We start from the raw sequence: 23090 nt of genomic DNA on the forward strand, positions 1-23090 counted from the left end.
TTTCTAAATTTTTTTTAGATATTTAAGTGATAGCTTAGGTTTTGATGTCAGTGGGGACTGGAAAATAACCAGTCTTGGTGATGGGTTTTCTGTGGTAGTGAAAACAGAAGGTGTCAGAGGTTTTGGGCTAGGGCATAGGAATTTTGGGTATGGTAAGATACTGAGTTGAGGGTGAGTTACCAAATGAAGACCTCCTCTGGGCAGCTGGAAGTAGAGGATTAAAGTTAGGTCAAGGCTAGATTTTAAATTTGGGGGTTAACACATAAGTGCTCACTGATTGATTATTTAAAAAATATTTTTATTTATTTTTGAGAGATAGGAAGGAAGGGAGGGGGAGAAAGAGCAAGAGAGAGACAGAGAAAGAGAGAGAGAGAGAGAGAGAGAGCTCGAGGGAGGGAGAGGGAGAAAGGGAGAAAGATGCATTCATTGGTTGATTCTTGTATGTGTCCTGACCGGGGATCGAACCTGCAAGCTTGGCATAGCAGGACGATGCTCTAACCAACTGAACTGCCCTGCCAGGGCCACTGATTGATTATTTTAATGTTAGTCTATTTTTATTGACTTTTTAGTTTTAAATGTGGAAGAATATCTTTATTCTTAAGTACTTAAGGTTTAATGTGTGAGCTTATCTTTGAGCACATCAAAGTGTACTATGTTCTTATTTTGCAGACCTCAAGGGAAATAAAGATTTCAGGAGCTATTGGACCCTGTGTGTCTCTCAATTCTAAAGGACCCTGTGTGTCTGAAAATGTAAGTCACATTTATTCTGAAAAGATAATATAGTTTAATCCTCATGGCAGAACCAACAGAGACCTGGGTTCAGCCTATAACATTTGTTTTAAAATTATTGGGTGGACTAAGTTTTTCAGTAGGGTGTGGTTCAGCCTCCACTGGTATACCTGTGTTTGTGACTGCTCTTTCCGAATACCCCTTTCCCCATCCACCCCTAAATTAACACTTTGGCACTGTCACGAGTCTTCTGTTGTTTATGTCTGAGTTACTCCTTGCCCCAGTGTACCTAAACAACAACAACAACAACAACAACAAATAAACAAACTCTGAGTTGTAAATTTAGAGACTTCTGAAAGTCAAAATTAATTCTGAAATTATTTTGTTGGTAGCACTTACAACAAGTATCCAAATTAGACAGACTTGTTTTAATTCCTCTTCTATTAGTCCATCTAGTGGAGGTATAATACACTTAAAATGGTAGAATTGTGTTCTGTTGCTATAGAGCACATGATGGGACCAATAACACAAAGCGGTTAATCATCTTAAAGTGACTGGGTTAAGAATTACTTTTAAGCAGTTCGCAGGGTAGTTTATGTCTTAGAAATTTTCTTCAGTGCGAGACTGCTTACATTACGCAGTGCTGATCCAGAGAACCTGTGTTCATATGTGCATATATTGTGTGTTAAGTCAATATCTCTTTACACATATCAAATAAATAGGATAATGTAATTATTTTGTTAAATGATATATCCTTTAAAGTCTACAATATGAAGAACTTGCTTTAATACTTGTGCAGTTTACTTAGCAAAAATTTGAATCATTTTATAATTTTATTGTATTAAAATTGCTTGTTTTCATGGTATATTTTATGATTTTTAAAATTTTAAGTTTTACTATTCAATGAATTTGTGAGAAAACCTCTTAGCGGAGGTTTTATTCTCTCCTGTACACCTTAGTATATGTTATAGTACTAAATTATATCATCTAGTTTTAAAACATACTGTATTTCATTTTTACAGGAGATAGGAACAGGTGGCACTTGTCAGTGGAAGATATGTGGACTTAGTCCCACTACAACCTTAGCTCTGTATTTTGAGGTTGTCAATCAGGTATGACTTTTTATATTTGAACATTGAAATGTGTGTTGGAACAACTACTTAATTTAGGCCATGAATATTTTGTATTTTTTCTTCCAATAGTAAATATGACCCAAAGCTTAGTCTGTTGGAACTCTTGTTTGTTACTTTCTATTTTTCAAAGCTAAAATCTTCTTGGTGAGAGGACATACTGTAATAGGAAGCGATGTCAGAGAAGACTACACATGCCCACCCTTGGGCAACCCAACTTAGTCTCAGTTTTTTTTTAGTATAAAATTGAAGCATAAGTAAAATCCTAAATTTTGTTTCAGCTATGCATTTTTGTAATTTGGTATCTAGCTCCTGATTGTCACAAGGTACGTATAGGTAGCAATATAAATATCCAACAAGAGAGTGTTTTTTCTTTTGTTTAAAAAATATGGAACACCTCACAAATTTGTGTGTCATCCTTGCAGATGGGCCAGGCTAATCTTTGTATTGTTCCAATTTTAGTATATGTGCTGCTGAAGTGAGCACAAGAAAGTTTAATATGTCAAAATCCATAGAAAAAAATTACAAGGTAAAGATTCCAATATTTGGAAAGATTTTTCCCACTACAGAAGGAAATTATCATATTAATGATGTAATGTATAAATTACTGACATATACTAGTAGTTATTAAGCATAAAGTGAACTACAGACTGTTAATAATCAGCCTCCCTAAGACAGGTGCAGAAATTTTTTTTCTAACAGTGAAAAAGGTAGTAGTTCTTACTGACCAAAACAAACAAAACCAAAGCCAGAATATTGTCAAAAGGCACAAAGAAAGTTTTCCCGTTGACTACTTGCTATTTTTTTCTTAGGGTCATTACTATAATCATTACTCTTCTCATTAATAGTTTTCTGTTGGTCATCTGTTCATCATGTGATTATGTTCATGAAAGTTCTGTTTTCATTTTATATAGGAGAGTAGGACTTAACTTCTCTTTCCAATTACTGTTAGGCAAAATTGCCTCACACCTTTCCTTATTTATTAATTTCTTTACACTTCTCCCTTTTATTTCACATCCTTCTGAGTTATATACTATAGATTTCCTAGATGGACTCACTGCTCTTATCCTTAATCATTTACCCCTTTTCCCAAATCCTTTTTTTTTAATGTGGCATGTTACAGTTGTTCTGTATGTACTGTGAAACGTCATTCTAATTGACACTAGAATGCATTTTATTAGTGCTAGGGTATGCAGTCAGCGACTGTTGACACCAGCATAATAGGTTTTGCTTAGTTTCTACTCTTTTACTTCTGCACAGCATAATGCTCCCATTCCCCAAGGAGGGCGTGGTGCCATTCAGTTTGTGACTCAGTATCAGCATCCAAGCGGGCAGAGGCGCATCCGAGTGACCACCATTGCGAGGAAGTAAGTTGTATTTGTTAGAGATTTGGCTTACGTATCAAAACTATTCTGGATTGTGCTCCCAAACTGGGTTCCTATTTTGAATGACTAGAAAATGCACATTTGTGACTAGTAGCGTTTTATTTCTTTTTAGCCCAGCCTAGCTGCTAAAATATTCATTGTTAAGAACTGTAAAACAATTTAAAAACCTATTCCTAAGACACATTCTACAAAATGTTCTTCAATTTACCTTATGCCCCTGAAAGGAGAAAAGCTAACATTATCCCCTAATAGGCCATAATAATATATATAATGCATTATATAATAACAGCACAATAATTAATTGCATTACTTTTCAATTAATAAAGTTCTTAGCTATTTTTTTCACTATATATTTTTTCAAGTGTTAAGTCATTTAACTCACAAAGCCTTTATTTAGTATCTGCTTATAGATTGAGTACTTTGGGAGAGGGTATGAAATGAAAAAGACTTGAATGTACTTGGTCTGCTATCTGATGGTGTGGGACAGACCAGTCTTCCAAATATCTGTGGTGAAGGGCCAGTCCCCTCCTGTCTCCACTCATTCCTTTGCAGACTAATACTTTTATTAAACATGATACAATGTATTAATAGAAAAATTAAAACAATTCAAAATACAAGTCCCTGTTTTATATTACATTCATCAGACATACAATTTTGTTAAATCACTCAGAAGTTTATGATTACTTTCAGTTTTGTTTCTTATTTCATTGCAAACTGGCACTATGTTCAAATACCACACTTCGACTAGGACTGGTCAAGACCACAAAAGGGAAAGTCTTAACAGTTAGGATTTTAGGGTAGTGTTTTTGTGTATCATACTAATGTCCTACCTTTGTTGAGATAGTTAGTTTCCAAAAGAGAATAATTAAGCACAGACTGAGATAATTCACAGTTGTCAGTTATTTGGAAAATAATACACATTTTTTTGTTTATTTGAAACATTAAAAATAGAGGGAGAAGAATTTTGAAAATATTTAAAAATATTACTGCCTGCATTCCCTGGGGATCACTTCTTACAGCTTTGAGTCTTGTAAAAGTTGTCTTCCTTTTCAAGAAGTCTGTAAGTATTGCAGACTGGCATAAACTAAAGTACTTTAGAACTGGGGTCAGCTGAAGTATACAGAATGCTGCCAGTGAAATAGTAAACATACAAAAACTGTTGGTGGGTCTACCCAGGATCAGTTGGATGGATTGGATTTACAGAAAATGTTTACTTAATAGATTACTGCTATTTTGTACATAATATTAAATCACTTAGAATAAAATTTTCACTTATTAGCTTGTAATTGGTTTTAGTTGGTGTATTAACATGGAGAAAAAAGAATGCATAGTGATTTTATTTTTTATTTTTATTTTTAAAAAATAAAAAAAGATTTTATTTATTTTCAGAGACAGGTAAAGGGAAGGAATAGGAGGCACACAAACATTGGTGGGTTGCCTCTTACATGTCCCCAACTGGGGACCTTGTCCACAACCCACACATGTGCCCTGATTGACCTTTTGGTTCCCTGGTTGGTTCTCAATCCACTGAGCCACACCAGCTGAGGTTACATAGTGATTTTAATTATGTAATTTTTATCAGTAGTAATTGAATTAAAGACCAATGAGGCTACAGTGAGATCAAGGAAGAAATCAAAAGATATCTTGAAACAAATGAAAAGGATAGCACAGCAAACCCCAAATCTTTGGGACATAGCAAAAGCCCTCCTGAGAGGGAAATTTATAACATTATAGGCCTATCTCAAGAAATAAGAAAAAGCTTAAAATACACAATCTAACTTTACACTTAAAGGAACTTGAAAAAGAAAAACAAAGCCCAGAATGAGCAGAAGAGAGGAAATAATAAAGCTCAGAGCAGAAAAAAAATGAAATAGAATCTAAAAAAACAATACAAAAGATCAGTGAAACCAAGAATAGGTTCTCTAAAAAGATAAACATGATTGACAAACCTTTAAACAGATTTAGTTAAAAAAATAAAAAGAAAGGACTGAAAAAATAAAATCAGAAATGAAAGAAAAGTGACAACTGGCACCAAAGATAAAGGACTGTAAGCAGATATTACAAACAACTATATGTTACAAACTGGACAATCTGGATGAAATAGATAGGTTGCTAGAAACATACACTCTTCCAAAACTGTATCAGAAGAATCAGAGAATCTGATAAGACAGATGACAACTAATGAAACTAAAGCAGTGATCCAAAACACCAGGCAAACAAAAGCCCTGGATCAGATGCCTTCACTGGTGAATTTTACCAGACATTTAAAGAATGTTTAAATGTTCTATAAAGGGACTAAATGATAATGAAAAAAATTACAATACAGATTAAATTAACAGATAAAACAGTCTAGAGATGTGAAAAAATATAAAGAAGAACTAACTCCTGTCCTTCTCAAACTATTCCAAATATTCAAGAAGAACGAAGACTCTAAACTCTTTACAAGGCCAGTATGGTCCTAATTTTAAAGCCAGGTAAAGACACAACAAAGAAAAATTACAGGCCAATATCTCTGAGGAACATACATGCTAAAATATAAAAAAAATATTGGCAATCCAGATTCAGCAATACATTAAAAGATGATACACCACAATCAAGTGGGATTCATCCCAGAGATGCAAGGATGGTACAATATTCACAAATCAATAAAGATAATACACCATGTAAAAAGTCAAGGCCAAAAATCACGAGATCATATCAATTGATGCTGCAAAAGCATTTAATAAAATCCAGTACCCAGTTATGATAAAAACACACAGCAAAGTAGGAATAGAAGGAGCATACCTCAACATAATAAAGGCCGTACATGAGAAACCTATAGCCAACATCACACTCAACAGGCAAAAGCTAAGAGCTTTCCCTTTAAGATCAGAAATAAGACGAGGGTGCCTGCTTTCACTTTCTTATTCAACATAATACTGGAAGTTCTAGCCACAATGATCAGAAAAGAAAAAGAAACAAAGGCATCCAAATGGGACAGGAGGAAGTAAACTGTTGTTATTGCGGACAACATGATAGTGTGCATTGAAAACCCTGTAGCAGGGATGTCAAACCTTTTGCAGTTGCCTTCAAAGGGCCAAATGTAATTTTAGACTGTATAAATGTAACTACACCTTAACTAGGGGCAAGGAACTTGGCCCTACCACTGGGTAGAAACAAGGTGCTGGGCCAGATAAAATAAGGCGGAGGGCTGGATTTGGCCTTGAGTTTGCCACCTGTGTCCTATAGTCTCCACCAAAAAATTACTTGACCTGATAAGTGAATATGATAAAACAGTGGGATACAAAGTCGATATTCAGAAATCACAGGCATTTTTCTACAGCAACAATAAAATATCAGAAACAGAAATCAGGGCAAAAAATCCCATTACTCTAGCAACAAGAAAAATAAAGTACCTAGGAATAAATTTAACCTAGGAGGTAAAAGATCTGTACTCAGAAAACTATAGAACACTGAAGCAAGAAATTGAGATACAAATAAATGGAAGCCTCTACCTTCTTCATGCATTGGGAGAATTAGCGTCATTAAAATGTCTATGCTATCCCAAACAATCTACAGATTCAGTGCAGTTCCTATTAAAACACCAATGGCATATTTCACAGAACTAGAACAAATATTTCAAAAATTTATATGGAACCAAAAAAATACCCCAAATAGCCTCAGCAATCTTGAGAAAGAAGAACAAAGTAGGAGGGCTGACAATACCCAATATCAAACTATACTACAAGACTATATAATCAAAACATCTGGCCCTGGCTGGTGTAGCTCAGTGGATTGAGCGCAGGCCTGCGAACCACACGATCGCGGTTCGATTCCCAGTCAGGGCACATGCCTGGGTTGCAGGCCAGTTCCTGGTTCCCGGTTCCCGGTTCCCGGTTCCCGGCAGCGGATGCATGAGAGGCAACCATACATTGATATTTCTCTCCCTCTCTCCTTCCCTTCCCCTCTAAAGATAAATAAATAAAATCTTTAAAAAAAAGTGGTTTCTCTAAAAAAAAAACACACATCTGGTACTGGCATAAGAGCAGATATAGGTCAATGGAACAGAATAGAGAGCCCAGAAATAAACAAATGTCTCTGTGGTCAGTATTTGACAAAGGGGACATAAACATACAATGAAGTAAAAATAGCCTCTTCAATAAATGGCATTGGGATAACTGGACTGGTACATGCAAAACGACAACAACAAAAACAACTACCAACTTACACCATACACCAGAATAAACTTAAAATGGGCAAAAGACTTAAATATATGTTGCCATACCATAAAAGTCCTAGAGGAAAACAGGCAGTAAGATTTCAGATATCCCACATAGCATTATTTTTGCTGATATATCTCATAGGGCAAAGGAAATAAAGGAAAAAAAAACAAATGGGACTACATAAAATTAAAAACCTTCTGCACAACTAAAGAAACCATCATCAATCAAAATGAAAAGGGAACTGACTATATGGTAGAATATATTTGCCATTGATATATCAGACAAGGGTTTGATCTCCAAAATATAGAAAGAACTCATACAACTCCACACCAGGAAAACAAACAATTAAACAATGGGCAAAGGACCTGAATAGACACTTCTCCGAGAAGGACATATATATGGCCCATAGATATATGCAAAGACGCTGGACATCATTAGCCATCAGAGAGATGCAAATTAAAACCACAATGAGATATCACAACACAGCCGTCAGATATCACGACACAGCTGTCAGATATCACCACACAGCTGTGAGAATGGCCATCATTAATAAATCAACAAACAACAAGTGCTGGTGAGGATGTGGAGTAAAGGAGCGTCTGGTGCATTATTGCTGGGAATGCAGACTGGTACAGCCACTGTGGGAAACAGTATGGAATTTCCTAAAAAAAAAAAAAAAAAAAAACCAACCCAAACGTAAAAACGGAACTGCCTTTTGACCCAGCAATTCTATTGCTGGGAATATTTGCTAGAATTCTGGATCACCAAGTCAAAAGAACTTAGTCACCCCTGTGTTCATAGCAGTGCAATCTGCAATAGCCAAGTGCTAGAAACAGCTTAAGTGCCCATCAGTAAATGAGGGGATCAAAAAGCTCTTGCTTTTACACAGTGAAATTCTATGCAGCAGAAAAAAAAAAGAAAGAACTTCTACCTTTTGCAGCACAGTGGATGGAACTGGAGACTATTATGCTAAATAAGCATAAGTTTGTCAAATAAGCCAGTCTGTGAAAGAGAAATATGATATGATCTCAACTATAAGAGGGATCTAATGAACAAAATCAACTAATGAGCAAAACAAAACCAGAGGCATGGAGATGTGGAATACATTGAGAGTGGACAGAAGGGAGGTAGGAGGGGCGTTATGGGGAAAGAGGGGAAGGGACTAGTCAAAGAACATGTATGAATGACACATGGAGATGGACAGTGGTGTGGTGGTTGACTGTGGGAGTGGAGGCTGGGCTAGGTGGAGGAGGGCAAAAGGGGAAAAATTGGGACAACTGAATAGAATAACAGTGAAAAGTGGAAAAAAAAAAAAGAAATTCAAGTAGTAATCAGAAAACTCTCATAAAAGCCCTGAACTGGATGGCTTCATAGGTGAATGTTACCTAACATTCAAAGAAGAACCAACATCTGTCCTTCTCAAACTATTCCAAAAGAGTCAAGAGGAGAGAAGACTCCCAAACTAATTTTAGCCGGCCAGCATTTTCCTAATCCTGAAAACAAAGATACCAAAAGAATGGACAATATTCTTGATGTACATAGATGCTAAAATTCTCCAGAAAATAGTAGTAAATTGGATCCAGCAATACATTAAAAAGGTCATACACCATGATCAAGTGGAATTTACACTGGTGATGCAAGTTTGGTAGAATATCCAAATATCAATAAATGTAAAACACTAAATAAGCGAAATGAAGGATAAAAACCACACAATTATATCAACAGATACAGAAAGAGCATTTGATAAAATCTAGCACCTATTCATGATATAGGGAACATATCCTAATGTAATAAAGGCCATAGATAACAAATCCACAGTCAACATCCTACTTAACAGGCAGAAACTTCAAGTGTTCTAGGATCAAGAGCAAAACAGGAATGTCCAGTTTCACAAGTGTTGCTCAACATAGTACTGGAAGTCCTAGGTACAGCAGTCAGACAAGAGAAGAAATCAAAGGCATCCACATTGGAAAGGAAGAGATAAAACTCACTATTTGCAGATCACACAATACTGTATCCGTAAAGATTCCACCAAAAAACTACCAGAACTGATAAATGAATATAGTAAAGTAGCAGGAAACAAAATAAACATCTAGTAATCTGTTGAGTTTTTATGCACCAACAATGAACTATCAATAAAGAGAAACTTTAAAAACAACTTCATTCACAATTGCTTGAAAAAGAATAAAATACCTAGGACTAAATTAAGAATGTAAAAGACCTGTTTTTGGAAAATTGTAAGACACCAAAGAAAGAAATTGAAGAAGAGACTGCATCTTCCACATCTTCACAGATGTGGAGAATTAACATCATTAAAATCTCCATACTACCTAAAGTAATCTATAGAGTCAGTGCATTTCCTATCAAGATACCAGTGGTGTATTTCACAGAACTGGAACAAATATTTCAAAAATTTATACGGAACCAAAAATTCCTCAAAATACTACAGTAATCTTGAGTAAGAACAAAGTTGCAAAAATCATACAACCCGATAGTAAACTACACTACAAGGCCATAGTAATTAAAAGAGTGTGATACTGGCATAAAAACAAACATATATGCAGTGGAACAGAATAGAGAGCTCAGAAGTAAACCCACACTTCTGTGTTCTATTTGACAAAGCAGGCAAGAACATACAATGGAGTAAAGATAGTCTACTCAATAAATGGTGTTAGCAAAGTTGGACAGATGCATGCAGAAAAATGAAATTAGATGACTTCTTTAAACCATACATAAGAATAAATTCAAAATGGATAAAAGATTTAAATGTAAGTTGTGAAAACAAAAACCCTAGAAGAAAAGGTAAAACAGTAAAATCTCAGACATTTTTTGCAGAATATTATTTTCCTGATATATCTCCTCAGGCAAGGAAAACATAAGAGAAAATAAGCAAGTGGGACTGTATCAAATTAAAAAGTTCTCACATAGCAAAGGAAACCATCTACAAAATGAAAAGACAACCCACTGAATGGGAGAACATATTTGCCAATAATACATCTGATAAGGGGTTAATACCCAAAATTTATAAAGATCTTATAAAAACACCAAAAACGACAATCAAATTTAAAAAATGGAAAAAAGAACCTGAATAGACACTTTTCCAAAGAGGACCTACAGATGGCCAATAGACATATGAAAAGATGCTGAACATCATTAATCATTGGAGGAATGAAAATTAAAACCATAATGAGATATCTCCTCGTGCCTGTCTGAATGGCTATCATTAATAAATCATTTAAAAACTAGTGTTGGCTAGGAAGCAGGGAAAAGGGAACCCTAGTGCACTGTTGGTGGGAATGCAGACTAGTGCAGTTGCTGTGGAAAGCAGTATGGATTTACTCTACTCAAAAAATTAAAAATGCACACTTTATGGCCTAGCAATCCCACTTCTGGAAATATATTCAGAGAAACCCAAAACACTAATTCAAAAGAATATATTCACCCTTATGTTCATAGCAGCATTATTTACAATAGCCAAGATATGGATGCAGCTCAAGGGGCCACCAAGAGATGAGTGGATACAAAAGCAGTGGTACATCTACACAATGGAATACTACTCAGCCACAGAAAAGAAGGAAATCTTACTTTTCATGACAGCATGGATGGACCTGGGGAGTATTATGCTAAGGGAAATAAGCCAGTCAGAGAAAGACAAGTACCATGTGATTTCACTTAAATGTGGAATCTGAAGAACAAACAAAAGAAACATTTATAGACACAGAGAACAAAACACAGCTTTCTGAGGGGTTGGAGGTCTGGGGCCAGGTAAGAAAATTGAATGTATTAAGCAAACAAAACAAACAAACCGAAAGTAAACCCCCAAGAAACCCTCATGGACACAGACAAGTGTGTGGTGATTACCTGAGGAAAATGGGGTGAGAGGAAGTAGAAGAGGGTAGAGGAAGGATACATGGTAATGGAAGGAGACTTGATTTGGGGCTGTGGACATACAGTACAGTATACAAATGCTGTATTACAGAATTATAAACCTGAACTCCAGATAATTTTATTAAGTACTGTTACCCCCCAAAGTAAAAAGGGACCAATGAGAAAAAAATTTTTGATAATTCTTTCATCTTCCAGTTTAGTGGATGAGAGTTACTTAGGTTGGGAATAAACCTTTATTTTTGCACTTCTGTATTTCTGCTTTACAGAATGATAGAAAGAAAAATTTAAAGTCCGAGATAGAGACTTGTATGTCTCTGTGCATATGCACACACACAAATCCTCCTTTTATTTTCACTTGTAAAAATCTTAATATTTTAAGGAATGTGTTTGGAGAGCTACCTTCACAATTACTTTAGAAGATTTCGTTAGGGTTGGATGCATTTTTCTGAAAAACAATGAATGTTGCACTGAAACTACTGTTAGTAATTTTTTTTAAATACCAAATTTTCTATTTTCCAAATGTGGAATTTGGAAATATTGGGGTGATTATCTGTATCTTTTTAATTTAAATATGTGTGAAGGCCAACTGTGATATCATGAATGTAACGACTTGGTGGCATTTCTTTGCTTTCTTCTTGTTTTCAGCTGGGCAGATGCTCAAACTCAAATCCAAAACATTGCCGCATCTTTTGACCAGGAGGCAGCTGCCATTCTTATGGCCAGGCTGGCTATATATAGAGCAGAAACGGAGGAAGGGCCAGATGTGCTTCGGTGGCTGGACAGACAGCTCATTCGACTGGTAAGAAACGAACTTTGTGCTTTTCTAAACCTGTATGCCTTTATTTGTACTAAATATTTGTTGCAGATAATGTCTTTGAAAGTTTTAACAGTGTAACTGAAAGACTGTGTGAGGGACTCCTGTTTAAGTTGCTTAAAAAGGCATAATGAGTAGTAGAATTTATGTATCTCTTCCATTAACTAAAGTGCCTTATATCCTGAAAGTGAAAGTGACACTTAGGTAATATCTTACTTTTCATTTGGCTGGTATCCCATTACTTCCTAACATAATACTAAATTACTATAACGATTTTTACTGTGTTTTTTCCTTTGCATATTTTTTCATTGCTGTTGTTTTAGTTTTCTATTTTCATTTTAATGGAAATTTTTAAGAAAAATTATTTGGGATACATATAATGTATCCCAATAATGTATCCCCCAAAAAAGTATACATATTTAATTAATTATAGAAACATATAGACAAGTCTTGATTATTTGGATCTAGATTACCAAAGTTTGTGTTAGTGAAGTTATGGGTAAAGACTGGTTTTTAACATCTAAGGAACCTATTACTTACATTATGACCTAGAGTTTAATTAAGTTTGTTTCCTAATGCTCCATTTTTACTCAACAACTTTTTCTTTTTGATTTAATCTTTATTGTATTTCTTCCCGTTACCCGTTAGTCCCCTAAAACCTCCTTCCTTCCAGTCATCTACACACTGTTGTCTATGTCCATGAGTCCTTTTTCCCTTTTTGCTCAAACCCTCTACCCCCTAACCTCACCCTCCACCCCCCAGCTGGTATGTGCTCTCCATCTGTGAGTCTGTCCCCATTTTCATGGTTAGTTCAGTTTGTTCATTAGATTCTACGTATGAGTGAAATCATATGGCATTTGTCTTTCCCCGACTGGCCTATTTCTTTTGTTGAGCCATTGGCTCAAACACCCTGTTTAGAACTCTCTGCTAAGATATTGAATTTCTGTTTATGAGGAGGCATTTGTGCTCTTTGTCTAGATTTTCATGCAGTTTTAAAAACATTCTTGAATGAACTAATCTTGGTTTAAGAAAGTTAGCCATTTTTGTAGCATCATTGAGAACTTTTTGTTTCATTTAGTCTTTAAGTGTTTTTACACTAGCAAAACTCTGTGAAGAAAGCAGTGTTAGGACAACATCAGCATGTCTTTTTTTTTTTTAACAAGAGATGTAAACCTCTGATAGGGTCAACCATTGATTATGCACCATCAGTACAAATACCAACACAGTTCCTCCAAGATAGGTATTTTGTTCCCAGATAGGAAGATGGCAGGCATGACATGGGTGAAATCTATTGACTCATCAACTTGAATAGAGAGGCTGTTATTTTTCAACTGACTACACAAACCTCTCAGCATCATGGAATGTGTTATCAATGCATTTACTTATTATATTGTTTTAAGGTAGAACCTTTTCAGTTTCTCAGATTGCATCTTGTCCTGGCATTTTACTTAACGGTAATTTTACCTGTTGGCATTATTGGCATTATTAGGTTCTCACCAACTGTGTGACTTTTCCTTTTCTGGGTAGTAAGTTGTGCTCTGAAATAGCTTGCTTCCTGAGCCTTTTCACTTTATTGTTTTGAGGTTCTGAAAGCTGTTTGAAGGAATCAGTACTTTTATTTGTCAAGTGGCTGTGATTCATCGTAATGTGCTTTTTCCCTTTTGCTGGAGCTGTTATTGCCTTGTAGATGATCATATATGACACAGAATTGAATAGTACAACTTGGGTTATCTCTCCATGTAAAAACCACCCATAAGCAGCTTTCACTGTAAAGATGGACTTTTTCTGTGTTTCTTCTTGCGTGATTTAGCGAAATGACTCAGAGTGGTTATAATTCTTTAAAATTCTCTTAGGATTATGTCTGGAATCTTTCTCTTCTATCTCACACTTCAGTTTCAAAAATTGCTGTATTGTTTGATATGCTTGTAAAACACAAACGCGTATACCAATAAAATATAAAATAGAATGCTTTGTAAATAACTAAATGAGTCAGTTGCAAAAAAAATTACAAAATTAAAAAACCCAACAGTATAATTCACTTCTCACTTACACATTCTGTAGTTGGCAGCATTTACCACAGCAGCAAGGCTGGGGTTAGAGGACAGCTGAGTCATGGCATAATGAAAATTTTACCCTGATCTTCTGTTGCAATGTTATAGCTTGTCTGTTCTCAGTTGGCATCTGTGTGTAAGAGGAAATTGGTGGAGGTAATTTGGGAGGGAGAGGCTGCTGCTGTCAGGCCACTTTCTTGCTTCCTGAGCAAAACAGCTGTCACTGATTATCTGTTTCCCTTGTGTCAGATACTGAGAATGGAATTATCCAAATGAACACTGTCCTACTGTGTGCCGCCACATTTGACTGAAAGATTTCTAAAGAAATTGCTAACAGGGTAACTTGGAAACAGTCCATGACTGTGGCAGGTATCCTACATTATGCAAAGTTTAAAAAATATTTCAAAAAAACCAGTCTCTTATAGAATCCCTAGTGACTAAGAACCCCTCACATATGGTAAAGGTGGTGAGAATATGATGATATTTACATTTTTTATCTTATATTTTATTGATTATGCTATTATGCAGTTATATTACACAATTATGCAGTTGTGTCCATTTTCCCCCTTTGCCCCCCTCCTCTCAGCAACCCTCACTCCCTCAGGCAATCCCCACACCTTTGTTCATGTCCATGGGTCACACATGGTCACACACAGTAGTTCTTTGGCTACTCCATTTCCTATACTGTACATTACATTCCCATGACTATTCTGTAATGAGCAATCTGTGCTTCATCCCTTCACCTTTTTCACCTGTTCACCCAGGTCCCCCTCCCATCTGTAATCATCAAACTATTTCCCATATCTATGATTCTGTTTCTGTTCTACATGTTTGCTAAGTTTGTTTTTAGATTCAACTGTCAATATGTATTTATTGCCATTTTGTTGTTCATAGTTTTGATCATCGTTTTCTTAAATAAGTCCCTTTAACATTTCATATAATAATGGTTTGGTGACAATGAACTCCTTTGGCTTTTTCTTGTCTGGGAAACTCTTTATCTGCCCTTTGATTCTAAATGATAGCTTTGCCAGGTAGAGTAATATTGATTATAGGTCCTTGCTTTTTATCACTTTGAATGTTTCTTGCCAGTCCCTTCCAGTCTGCAAAGTTTCTTTTGAGCAGTCAGCTGACAGTCTTATGGGAACTCTTTTGAAGGTAACTATCTGCTTTTCTCTTACTACTTTTAAGATTTTCTCTTTATCTTGCCCCTTTGACATTTTCATTATGATTGTGTTGGAGTGGGCCTCTTTGTGTCCATCTTGTTATAGACTCTCTGCTTCCTGGACTTGCATGTCTGTTTCCTTCACCAAATTAGGGAAGTTTTCTTTTATTATTTTTTCAGATAGCTTTCCAATTTTTAAAAAAATATTTTATTTATTTATCTTTAGAGGGGAAGCAAAGGAGAGAGGAAGAGAAACATCAAGGTATGGTTGCTTCTCCTGCATCCCCTGCTGGGAACTGGCCCCTGCCAGGAACTGGCCTGCAACCCAGGCATATGCCCTGACTGGGAATCGAACTGCGATAATCTGGTTCGCAGGCCCGTGCTCAATCCACTGAGCTATGCCAGCCAGGGCAGCTTTCCAATTTCTTGCTCTTTCTCTTCTCCTTCTGGTACCCCTATGATGTGAATGCTGATGTGCTTGAAGTTGCCCCAGAGGCTCCTTATACTATCCTTGTTTTTTTTGGATTTTTTGTCTACTTCTTGTTCTGGTTGGTGGTTTTTTGCTTCCTTATATTCCAAATCATTCATTTGATTCTCAGCTTCATCCACTGTACTGTTGCTTCCCTGTAAATTGTTCATTTCAATTAGTGTGTTCTTTATTTCTGACTGGATCATTTTTATGCTGTTGAGGTACTTGCCAAGTTCCTTGAGCATCCTATAACCAATATTTTGAACTCTGCATCTGAAAGATTGCTTATCTACATTTTGTTTAGTTGTTTTTCTGGAGTTTTGTTCTGTTCTTCCATTTGGGCCATGCTTCTTTGTCTCCTCTTTTTGGCAGCCTCCCTGTGTTTGTTTCTATGTATTAGGTAGAACTGCTTTGACTCCATGTCTTGATAGTGTAGTGTAATGTAGTAGGTGTCCTGTTGGATCCAGTGACACAGCCTCCCCTATCACCTAAGCTGGGTGCTCAGAGGTGTGCCCTCCCTGTGGGCTGTGTACATCTTCTTCTTGTAGTTGAGCCTTGATTGCTCTTGGCAGGCAAATGGGCAGCTAGGACTGTCTGTGACCCCTGACAACCAATCTCTGCGCTCTGTGGAGGATCATCCATGCAGTGGCTCACTCTATAGAGCCAGGTTTACTTCAGCACAGCTCTGGTGTTTGCTTGTGTTTTGTCTGGGGCTACTTGGCATAAGCTGTATCGTGCGTGATCTGTAGCTGGCTGCCACTTGTGACGGGCATCGAGGTGCCCTAGCAAGACCAGATTGTGAACAGAGACCTGCTGCTGCTAGTGTTGGGCCTGGGGCCATTTAGTAAGGTATAGAAGCTGGCTGAGGCCTGCTGCTGCTTGTTTGAGAGGATTTAGGAAGACTAGAAGCATAAGCCAAGGCAAGTCATCCATATGGAAAAGCTACTTCTAACTGCTTGATGGGACCATAAGTTGGGTGGGGTGGAGTCTCTGGGAATCATCAGGGCAGGGGAAACAGTGCAGGCCAGGTTGTTGGAGTCTCAGATATGCTGCTGTGTGCTCCGTGGCTCTGTTGGGGGAGGGCTCAGAAGAGGAGCATTGGCTTCTGCCAGCACTTCTGTCTGGGAGAAAGCTTTCCCCCAGCTCTTGCCCTGATGCCAGACACTTCAGTTCCTCTCCATATGCCACTGATGCTTTCAAGCTGCTGTCTGGTGCTCAGTGGGAGTAAGTCTGCGTAAGTCTGCATATGGGCCCTTTTAGAGGAACTGCCTGGGAATCTAGCAGTTTGTTCCACTGCCTCAATCTCCATTAGTTTTTTATAGTCAGGAGCCATGGGGACTTTCGTTTCTGGCACTGAAACCCTAGGCTGGGGGTTCCAGTGTGAGGCTGGGACTCCTCATTCTGGACATACCTCTCCTAATTTTTATCCGCTACACATGGGTGTGGGACCAGCCCATTCCAGGTCTCTGCTCCTCTGTTCCTCCTACCAGCCTGGTTTCTTCTTTACTTCTGTGGTTGCAGGATCTGCATTTATTTACTCGATTTGTTGCAGTTCTTGTGATGGTTGTTGTATTGTTTAGTTGTAATTTTGATGTGGTTGTTCGACAAGGTGAGCTGTGTTTACCTAGGCTGCCATCTTGGAGATCTCTACATTTTCCCCTCTGATTTAATCTAATTAGTGTATGAGTGAATTGAAGCTTCAGGTGATGACAAGTGAATCTTGGTTTGAGAAGCTATGCTAAGTAGTTATAATATAATGTAGACTAATTTTTGTACTGATTCCATACTGCTGAATTTTTTAGCGGTAACAGTGATAGCTACACAAATAGAGGGTTAATATCTTTTAGGTACTACGCTTTTCTAAGTTGTTTTTCTAGTGAAAAATTTGTGCAGTTATACTAACAAACATCTGTGCCTTGATTTGGCATGGTGAATATACTTCTTTTCCCTTGATGGTTCAGGGTAATGTTCATTAAAAATAAGCATCTATTTAAAAACAGTTTTTTTAGATAATAGGCATTATATGGCCAAATTGGTGCTGCTACCACGTTTGCTTCTGACACCTTTAATATACGGTCTTGCTCCCCTTGGTCAGTGTCACTTAGGGTACTAGTATCTACGTGTGGTTGGCCACCTCCATTCTCAGTGTCTTGTTGGTCAACTTTGTGTCCAGCTTCATCAATCTGTTCCTTACTTTTTTGATTCTTGGCCTTTTCTATTGAATGACATTCTCTTACAACTCAAAATTGATAGTTGATTTTTTCCCCCATCTTTGTCTTTTGATTTACTACTAACAACTAATTGTGTTCTCCCTTTAGCTGTGCTCTAGCCCAGTAGTTAAACATTTTATCGGTTTGGTCTCAGCCTAGGAAGTTTCTCTTAACACACGTGGGGCTTTCCTTGCCAGTTTTACACGAGCCAGGCTTTTCCTTGCTTTACCAGTGGGACCAGGCCCAGTAGTTGTGCTGTTTCTAAGGTGATCACTTTTGTCATTACCATTTAATTTTTTCTCTTTTATTACTTTATTTAAGTCTCACAATAATCTTTTGAGGTTGGTGCTAGAATCCCACAATCAGCAATGGGAGTTAAGTGATCTGGCCACTAGTTTGTGCCTGACTGGCGATTGGTTGAGGGATCTGAGTGCCCTTCCTCTGAGCCCAAGACCGGCGCTTGGTAGAGAGCTGGTTCCCCTTTCACTCTGCAGCCTTAGCTGGGTCTCTTTCAGAGGCACCCAGTTTGAGGCACCAGGAAGGCCCTTCAGACCCCAGATGCTTCCCTTCCTTCCCTGACTTGCTGCTCCGCTGGGAATGCCTGCCAAGTCTCAAGTCTCAAGTCTCAATCCTTTGATTTAAGGCAGAATTTTCCAAGCCGCAGTTTGAAAGAATTATCTGTAGGAGATTATTAAGAAATATATAAGGAGGAATGGGGTCTATTTTCAGCTATGTTTGGGAAAAGTACTAGATCAGGATAAATGGATAAAGTTGACAACTATGTTTTACATTTTGAAATATTTAAGGGCACTACCCAAATCCTAACACAGCTCTCATAAGAGGATTTGACCTCAGTCATTTCCATTAGAAATCATTACATCAGCCTTTTGTGTGTGTGTGTTAGGATTCTCAGGAACACTCACTTTTAAAGATGGTAAAAAACAATTTAAGGTTAAATTACTTTAAGGGTGTGCAGGCATTTCAGGGAGGGAATCGGAGGGAAGGCACCTAAAGGCACGTCTTGCAGGTGACCGCCTGACCCACATGGGCACTACCCCTCCTCCAGAGCTGGCTCTGCCCATCCTGCAGTTTTGTCCGCAGCCAGTGAGCTGAGGGCTGCCCTGATGTTTTGTCCCCTCAGCACTGTTACCGGTACTTCTGCACCTCTGTGTTCAGCTGCTCACAAGATTCCATCTCTTGCGTGTTCAAATTCAACACACCCAAACAGAATCCTCTTCCCCCCGCCCACCCACACTAAAACCTGTTCCTGCCGCAGTGTTCGTGTTCTCTAGATCATGAATGGCATCATTTCCTACCTAGTTGCCCAAGCCAGAAACTTATTTTTAAGTCACATTTCTTATGCTTTATGTTCAGTGAAATTCACCTTTTTAGCCATTGCTTTTCTACCAGCTTATGTGGTAATAACTCTTTCTGTAATCAGGATACAGAACTGTTCCACCACCTCTGAAACTTCCCTTATGCCCTTGGTCACGTTGTGACTGAGCCCAGCTCCTGGAAATCACTGATTGGTTTACTCTGGCAATAATTTTGCCTTTCCTGCCATGTCATATAAATGGAATTATACACAACATGGCCATTTAAGCCTTGCCTCTTTCACTTAACACTGTTGAGTCACCCATGTTGTTGTGGGTGGTGGTTTATTCCTTTGTGTTCCCGAGTAAAATGCCATCTAAGCCAGAAATATTGAGTCCTGTACAATTGTTCTTTCTCTTTGATTCCCTGCCACATCCCCAGTCCTGTCAGTTCTGCCTCCTACCTCTGTCTCAAGTTTATTCTTTGCTATCCCGAGTTAGCAATGTCTCAATTAAGGGGGGCCCATAAGGGTATCGTTATTGTGTTGTCATAGAGCTTAGGCTTTGACCTTTAGAGTCCTTTTATGTTGCCACTTTGGTGCATAAATGCTTACTGAGTTAAGGACAGAACAAGCTTTCTAGCAAGTGTTGTCATTTTCTTTAGGAAAACTCAAAAATTCTAAGAATTTATCCTGAAGATGTACCAGGACAAATTTAAATGCTAATAATGAGGGACTGGTTAAGATAGTTATGATATTAACTATATAGATAGTTAACGATATAACTATAAGATAGTTACAGATTACCTTAATCTGTAATATATACATATGTAATACTACATATACATTACATATATATTATTACATATATTACATAGGTGTATGTATATATTGGTATGTATTATAGGTAATATACATGTAATATCAACATAGTGGAACACTAGTCAGCCATTAAAAATGAAGTAGTAGAGTATTTAATGACCTGGAAAAAATGTTCATAATAAAAGCAAAATTTTCAGGTTAAGTGTCAGATACATTCTGCTCTGGAAATTAGGCTTTTGGACATCCCTAGTTACCCAAGCATAAAAGTCAACAATCTTTTTGTTACTCTTACTAACCATAATATCAGATACGTCCAGTTCAACAGAATCATAGGCACAATAGAAAATGTGTGTATTTAATATAATGTGATCCATAGTTTTAATGCATGATATACTGGCTTTTTCACAGCATCATTTAAATGTATTTGATATTCTGGGCCAGCACTATCCAGGAGAACTATCTGCAGTGGTGGAAATATCTGTACTTTGCACTGTCCATTATGGAGCTCCTACCCACATGTGTCTATTGAGCACATTAGATATAAAGGGGTGGGCGAAAGTAGGTTTACAGTTGTGACTGTGTGAAAAAGTTTATTACTATTTATTAATTATTGTATTATTTATTTGCTTTACAACTATAAACCTACCTTTGTCCACTCCTGTATGGCTGGTGCAACTGAGCAACTGGATTTTTATTTCATTTTAATTACTTTAAATTTATACATATAGCTAGTGGCTATCATATTGGACAGTGAAGATTATTACCTTAATCTGTAAACTTCATCAGTGAAGTATAATTAGGAAACATTGAAGACTGATAAGCTCTTATTCTCAGATACCAAGATCTGTTTTCTAAGATTAGCTCTACAACTATAGCATTTTATCCTGTGGATAACTGTGGTTCCAAAGTGATTTTTCCTAGAAGCCAAAAATGTGATCAACTCAATTATACTTTTTATTTGCTCTATAAGACATAGATAAACATATAAAGTACTTGTCAAGTACTTAGTTCTTAAATTCAGATGTATTCCTTTGGTTGTAATTAATCTTAGTAAGTCTATAAGCAATATTCCACTTTTATCCTTCATCAAGTATTTGCCTCCTGAAGGGTAATTGCTCTTTAAAATAGAGCATGTATAGGCCACCACTTCACCTCTGAGGCAGGAGGTGTATTACTCTGACATGTTTTATTTTATCCAGTGTCAGAAGTTTGGAGAGTATCACAAAGATGACCCAAGTTCCTTCAGATTTTCAGAAACTTTCTCGCTATATCCACAGGTGAGTAGGTAAAAGGTCTATGTTCTCTTCTTTGTGTTGATGATAGCATTGACTCTTACTTTTGTTGTTAACTTTTATTACTTAACTTATAAAACCTATTGTATTGGGTTATTCTTTTGGTTAGGTAAGTTTTGGGATAGATAAGAAATTAGTATTATGCTGTGAGTAGTCAGTGAAAAAGTATATAGTATTTTTCTTTTGCCCTTGCAAATAGAATTTATTTGTGCTAAGTAGAAATGACACTGGAACCCTTCTATGGAATAGAATAAAGGGTAGAGCAGATTAGTGCTCCCTCTGATATAGGGCATCTAATTATAGTGGTACCACAAGAACTTAACTTGAAGTAATTTTACCAATCAACTATTCTTACAGCATGGGCTGAGCATCTGAGAACAGTTTTATGGGGACATGCCAGATAAATACAGGCTCATTTGATTTACCTTGTAGAATCTTTTCACTTGGGCAGCTGAATCTATCCCTTCCCTGTTGTTTTAATATAACAGATAACATTTATTCAACTAAGTACTATCTACAAGGAAGTTTAGGATAGTAAAGACTGATCTGGATCCCATTATTAAGGAGCTTTCTGTCTGAAGGGTGAGATCACAGAACTGAACAGGTGAAATGGTATGAGAGACATACAAAATTTAAAGGAATCCTTCCAAATAGTTGGTAAGATACATATTTATGAAAAGGTGGCATTTACCTAGAAGGATGATTAATATTGATAAGTGGAAATTCAAATTTTTGCTCATGAAAACGTTGTTTAAAGCCTCATCTGTCTTTTCAGAGCTCCTCTTACATTTTTTGGAAAACATTTTATTGACCTGTTACTCCATGTTTATAGACTTCCCTAAACCTCTGGTGACGTTTTGAAGAATAAGAAAAGGCAGAGCCCACTTGTCTTAAGACAGGCAAAAAAACCTTGCTGTTTTGGGAGTTCTTGGGCCTCATCTTCATACCAGAAACTAATGGGAAAGGGAATGGGGCATTAGCCTAAGCATTTTATGAAATTTTCCACACTTTCCTTGCTTTCTCTTTTCTCCCCACTTACTCTAAAGCTTCTTTTTAGGCTTTTAGGTTCAGAGAAATCTGGGCATCCCATCTTTTCCCCTTTATAGGAAATAGAGACCAGAAGACCCAGAAAGACTTTTTTACTTTGGGTTTTCAGAGGCTAATGATCTAAAAGGTGACATAGACTAAATTTAAGGGAGATCTGTGTCTTGAAAATATTTAACCCTAAACTTACCAGTTACACATTCCTGTGAATAAATAAGAATTGATAAAGTGATAAGGCATTAGGAAAAGGGACGAGAATTTCAGTGAGTGGCATGTGTTGGGAGAGAACTGTGAAGCAAGTTTTTTTCAGGAGCAACCTGTAGGCACTTGAGACCTGAGGGCTGAAGGAAGGTGAGAGAAGTAACTGAAAGACAAATGGATAGGAGTACTTTGGAACTGATCCTATTGATTGTATCAGAGACTCTTTGATTAAGTCAGGGGACAGTGGAACGATCTTTTATTCAGGTTTAAGTCTCCTTTCCAATCTCTTTCATGTGAGGAGTGAGTGGAAGGGGAGAAAGTGAAAGAAAGAATAAATGAAACGGTGCAAAGAATATTGTTTACAGATTAGGAGGTCGTT

General features: G+C 37.1%; 1 protein-coding gene and 1 non-coding gene across 2 annotated transcripts in view; one reads left to right on the forward strand and one right to left on the reverse strand.

The window, feature by feature from the left end:
* Nucleotides 1-23090, forward strand: part of SEC23A (SEC23 homolog A, COPII component) — a 65142-nt gene that overhangs the window by 25768 nt on the left and 16284 nt on the right. Inside the window, exons 11-15 of the mRNA XM_037056410.1 lie at nucleotides 670-750; nucleotides 1752-1841; nucleotides 3120-3226; nucleotides 11980-12133; nucleotides 21374-21451. Coding sequence (XP_036912305.1) covers nucleotides 670-750; nucleotides 1752-1841; nucleotides 3120-3226; nucleotides 11980-12133; nucleotides 21374-21451 — 510 coding nt within the window. The remainder of the gene's footprint in view (nucleotides 1-669; nucleotides 751-1751; nucleotides 1842-3119; nucleotides 3227-11979; nucleotides 12134-21373; nucleotides 21452-23090) is intronic.
* LOC118993950 (U6 spliceosomal RNA) lies at nucleotides 2242-2345 on the reverse strand. Its single transcript, XR_005067972.1, has one exon. It is a non-coding gene; the product is annotated as a U6 spliceosomal RNA (small nuclear RNA).

This window comes from Sturnira hondurensis, unplaced genomic scaffold, assembly GCF_014824575.4.
Source record: "Sturnira hondurensis isolate 20B ecotype Veracruz unplaced genomic scaffold, ASM1482457v3 Scaffold0008948, whole genome shotgun sequence".
NCBI lineage: Eukaryota > Metazoa > Chordata > Mammalia > Chiroptera > Phyllostomidae > Sturnira > Sturnira hondurensis.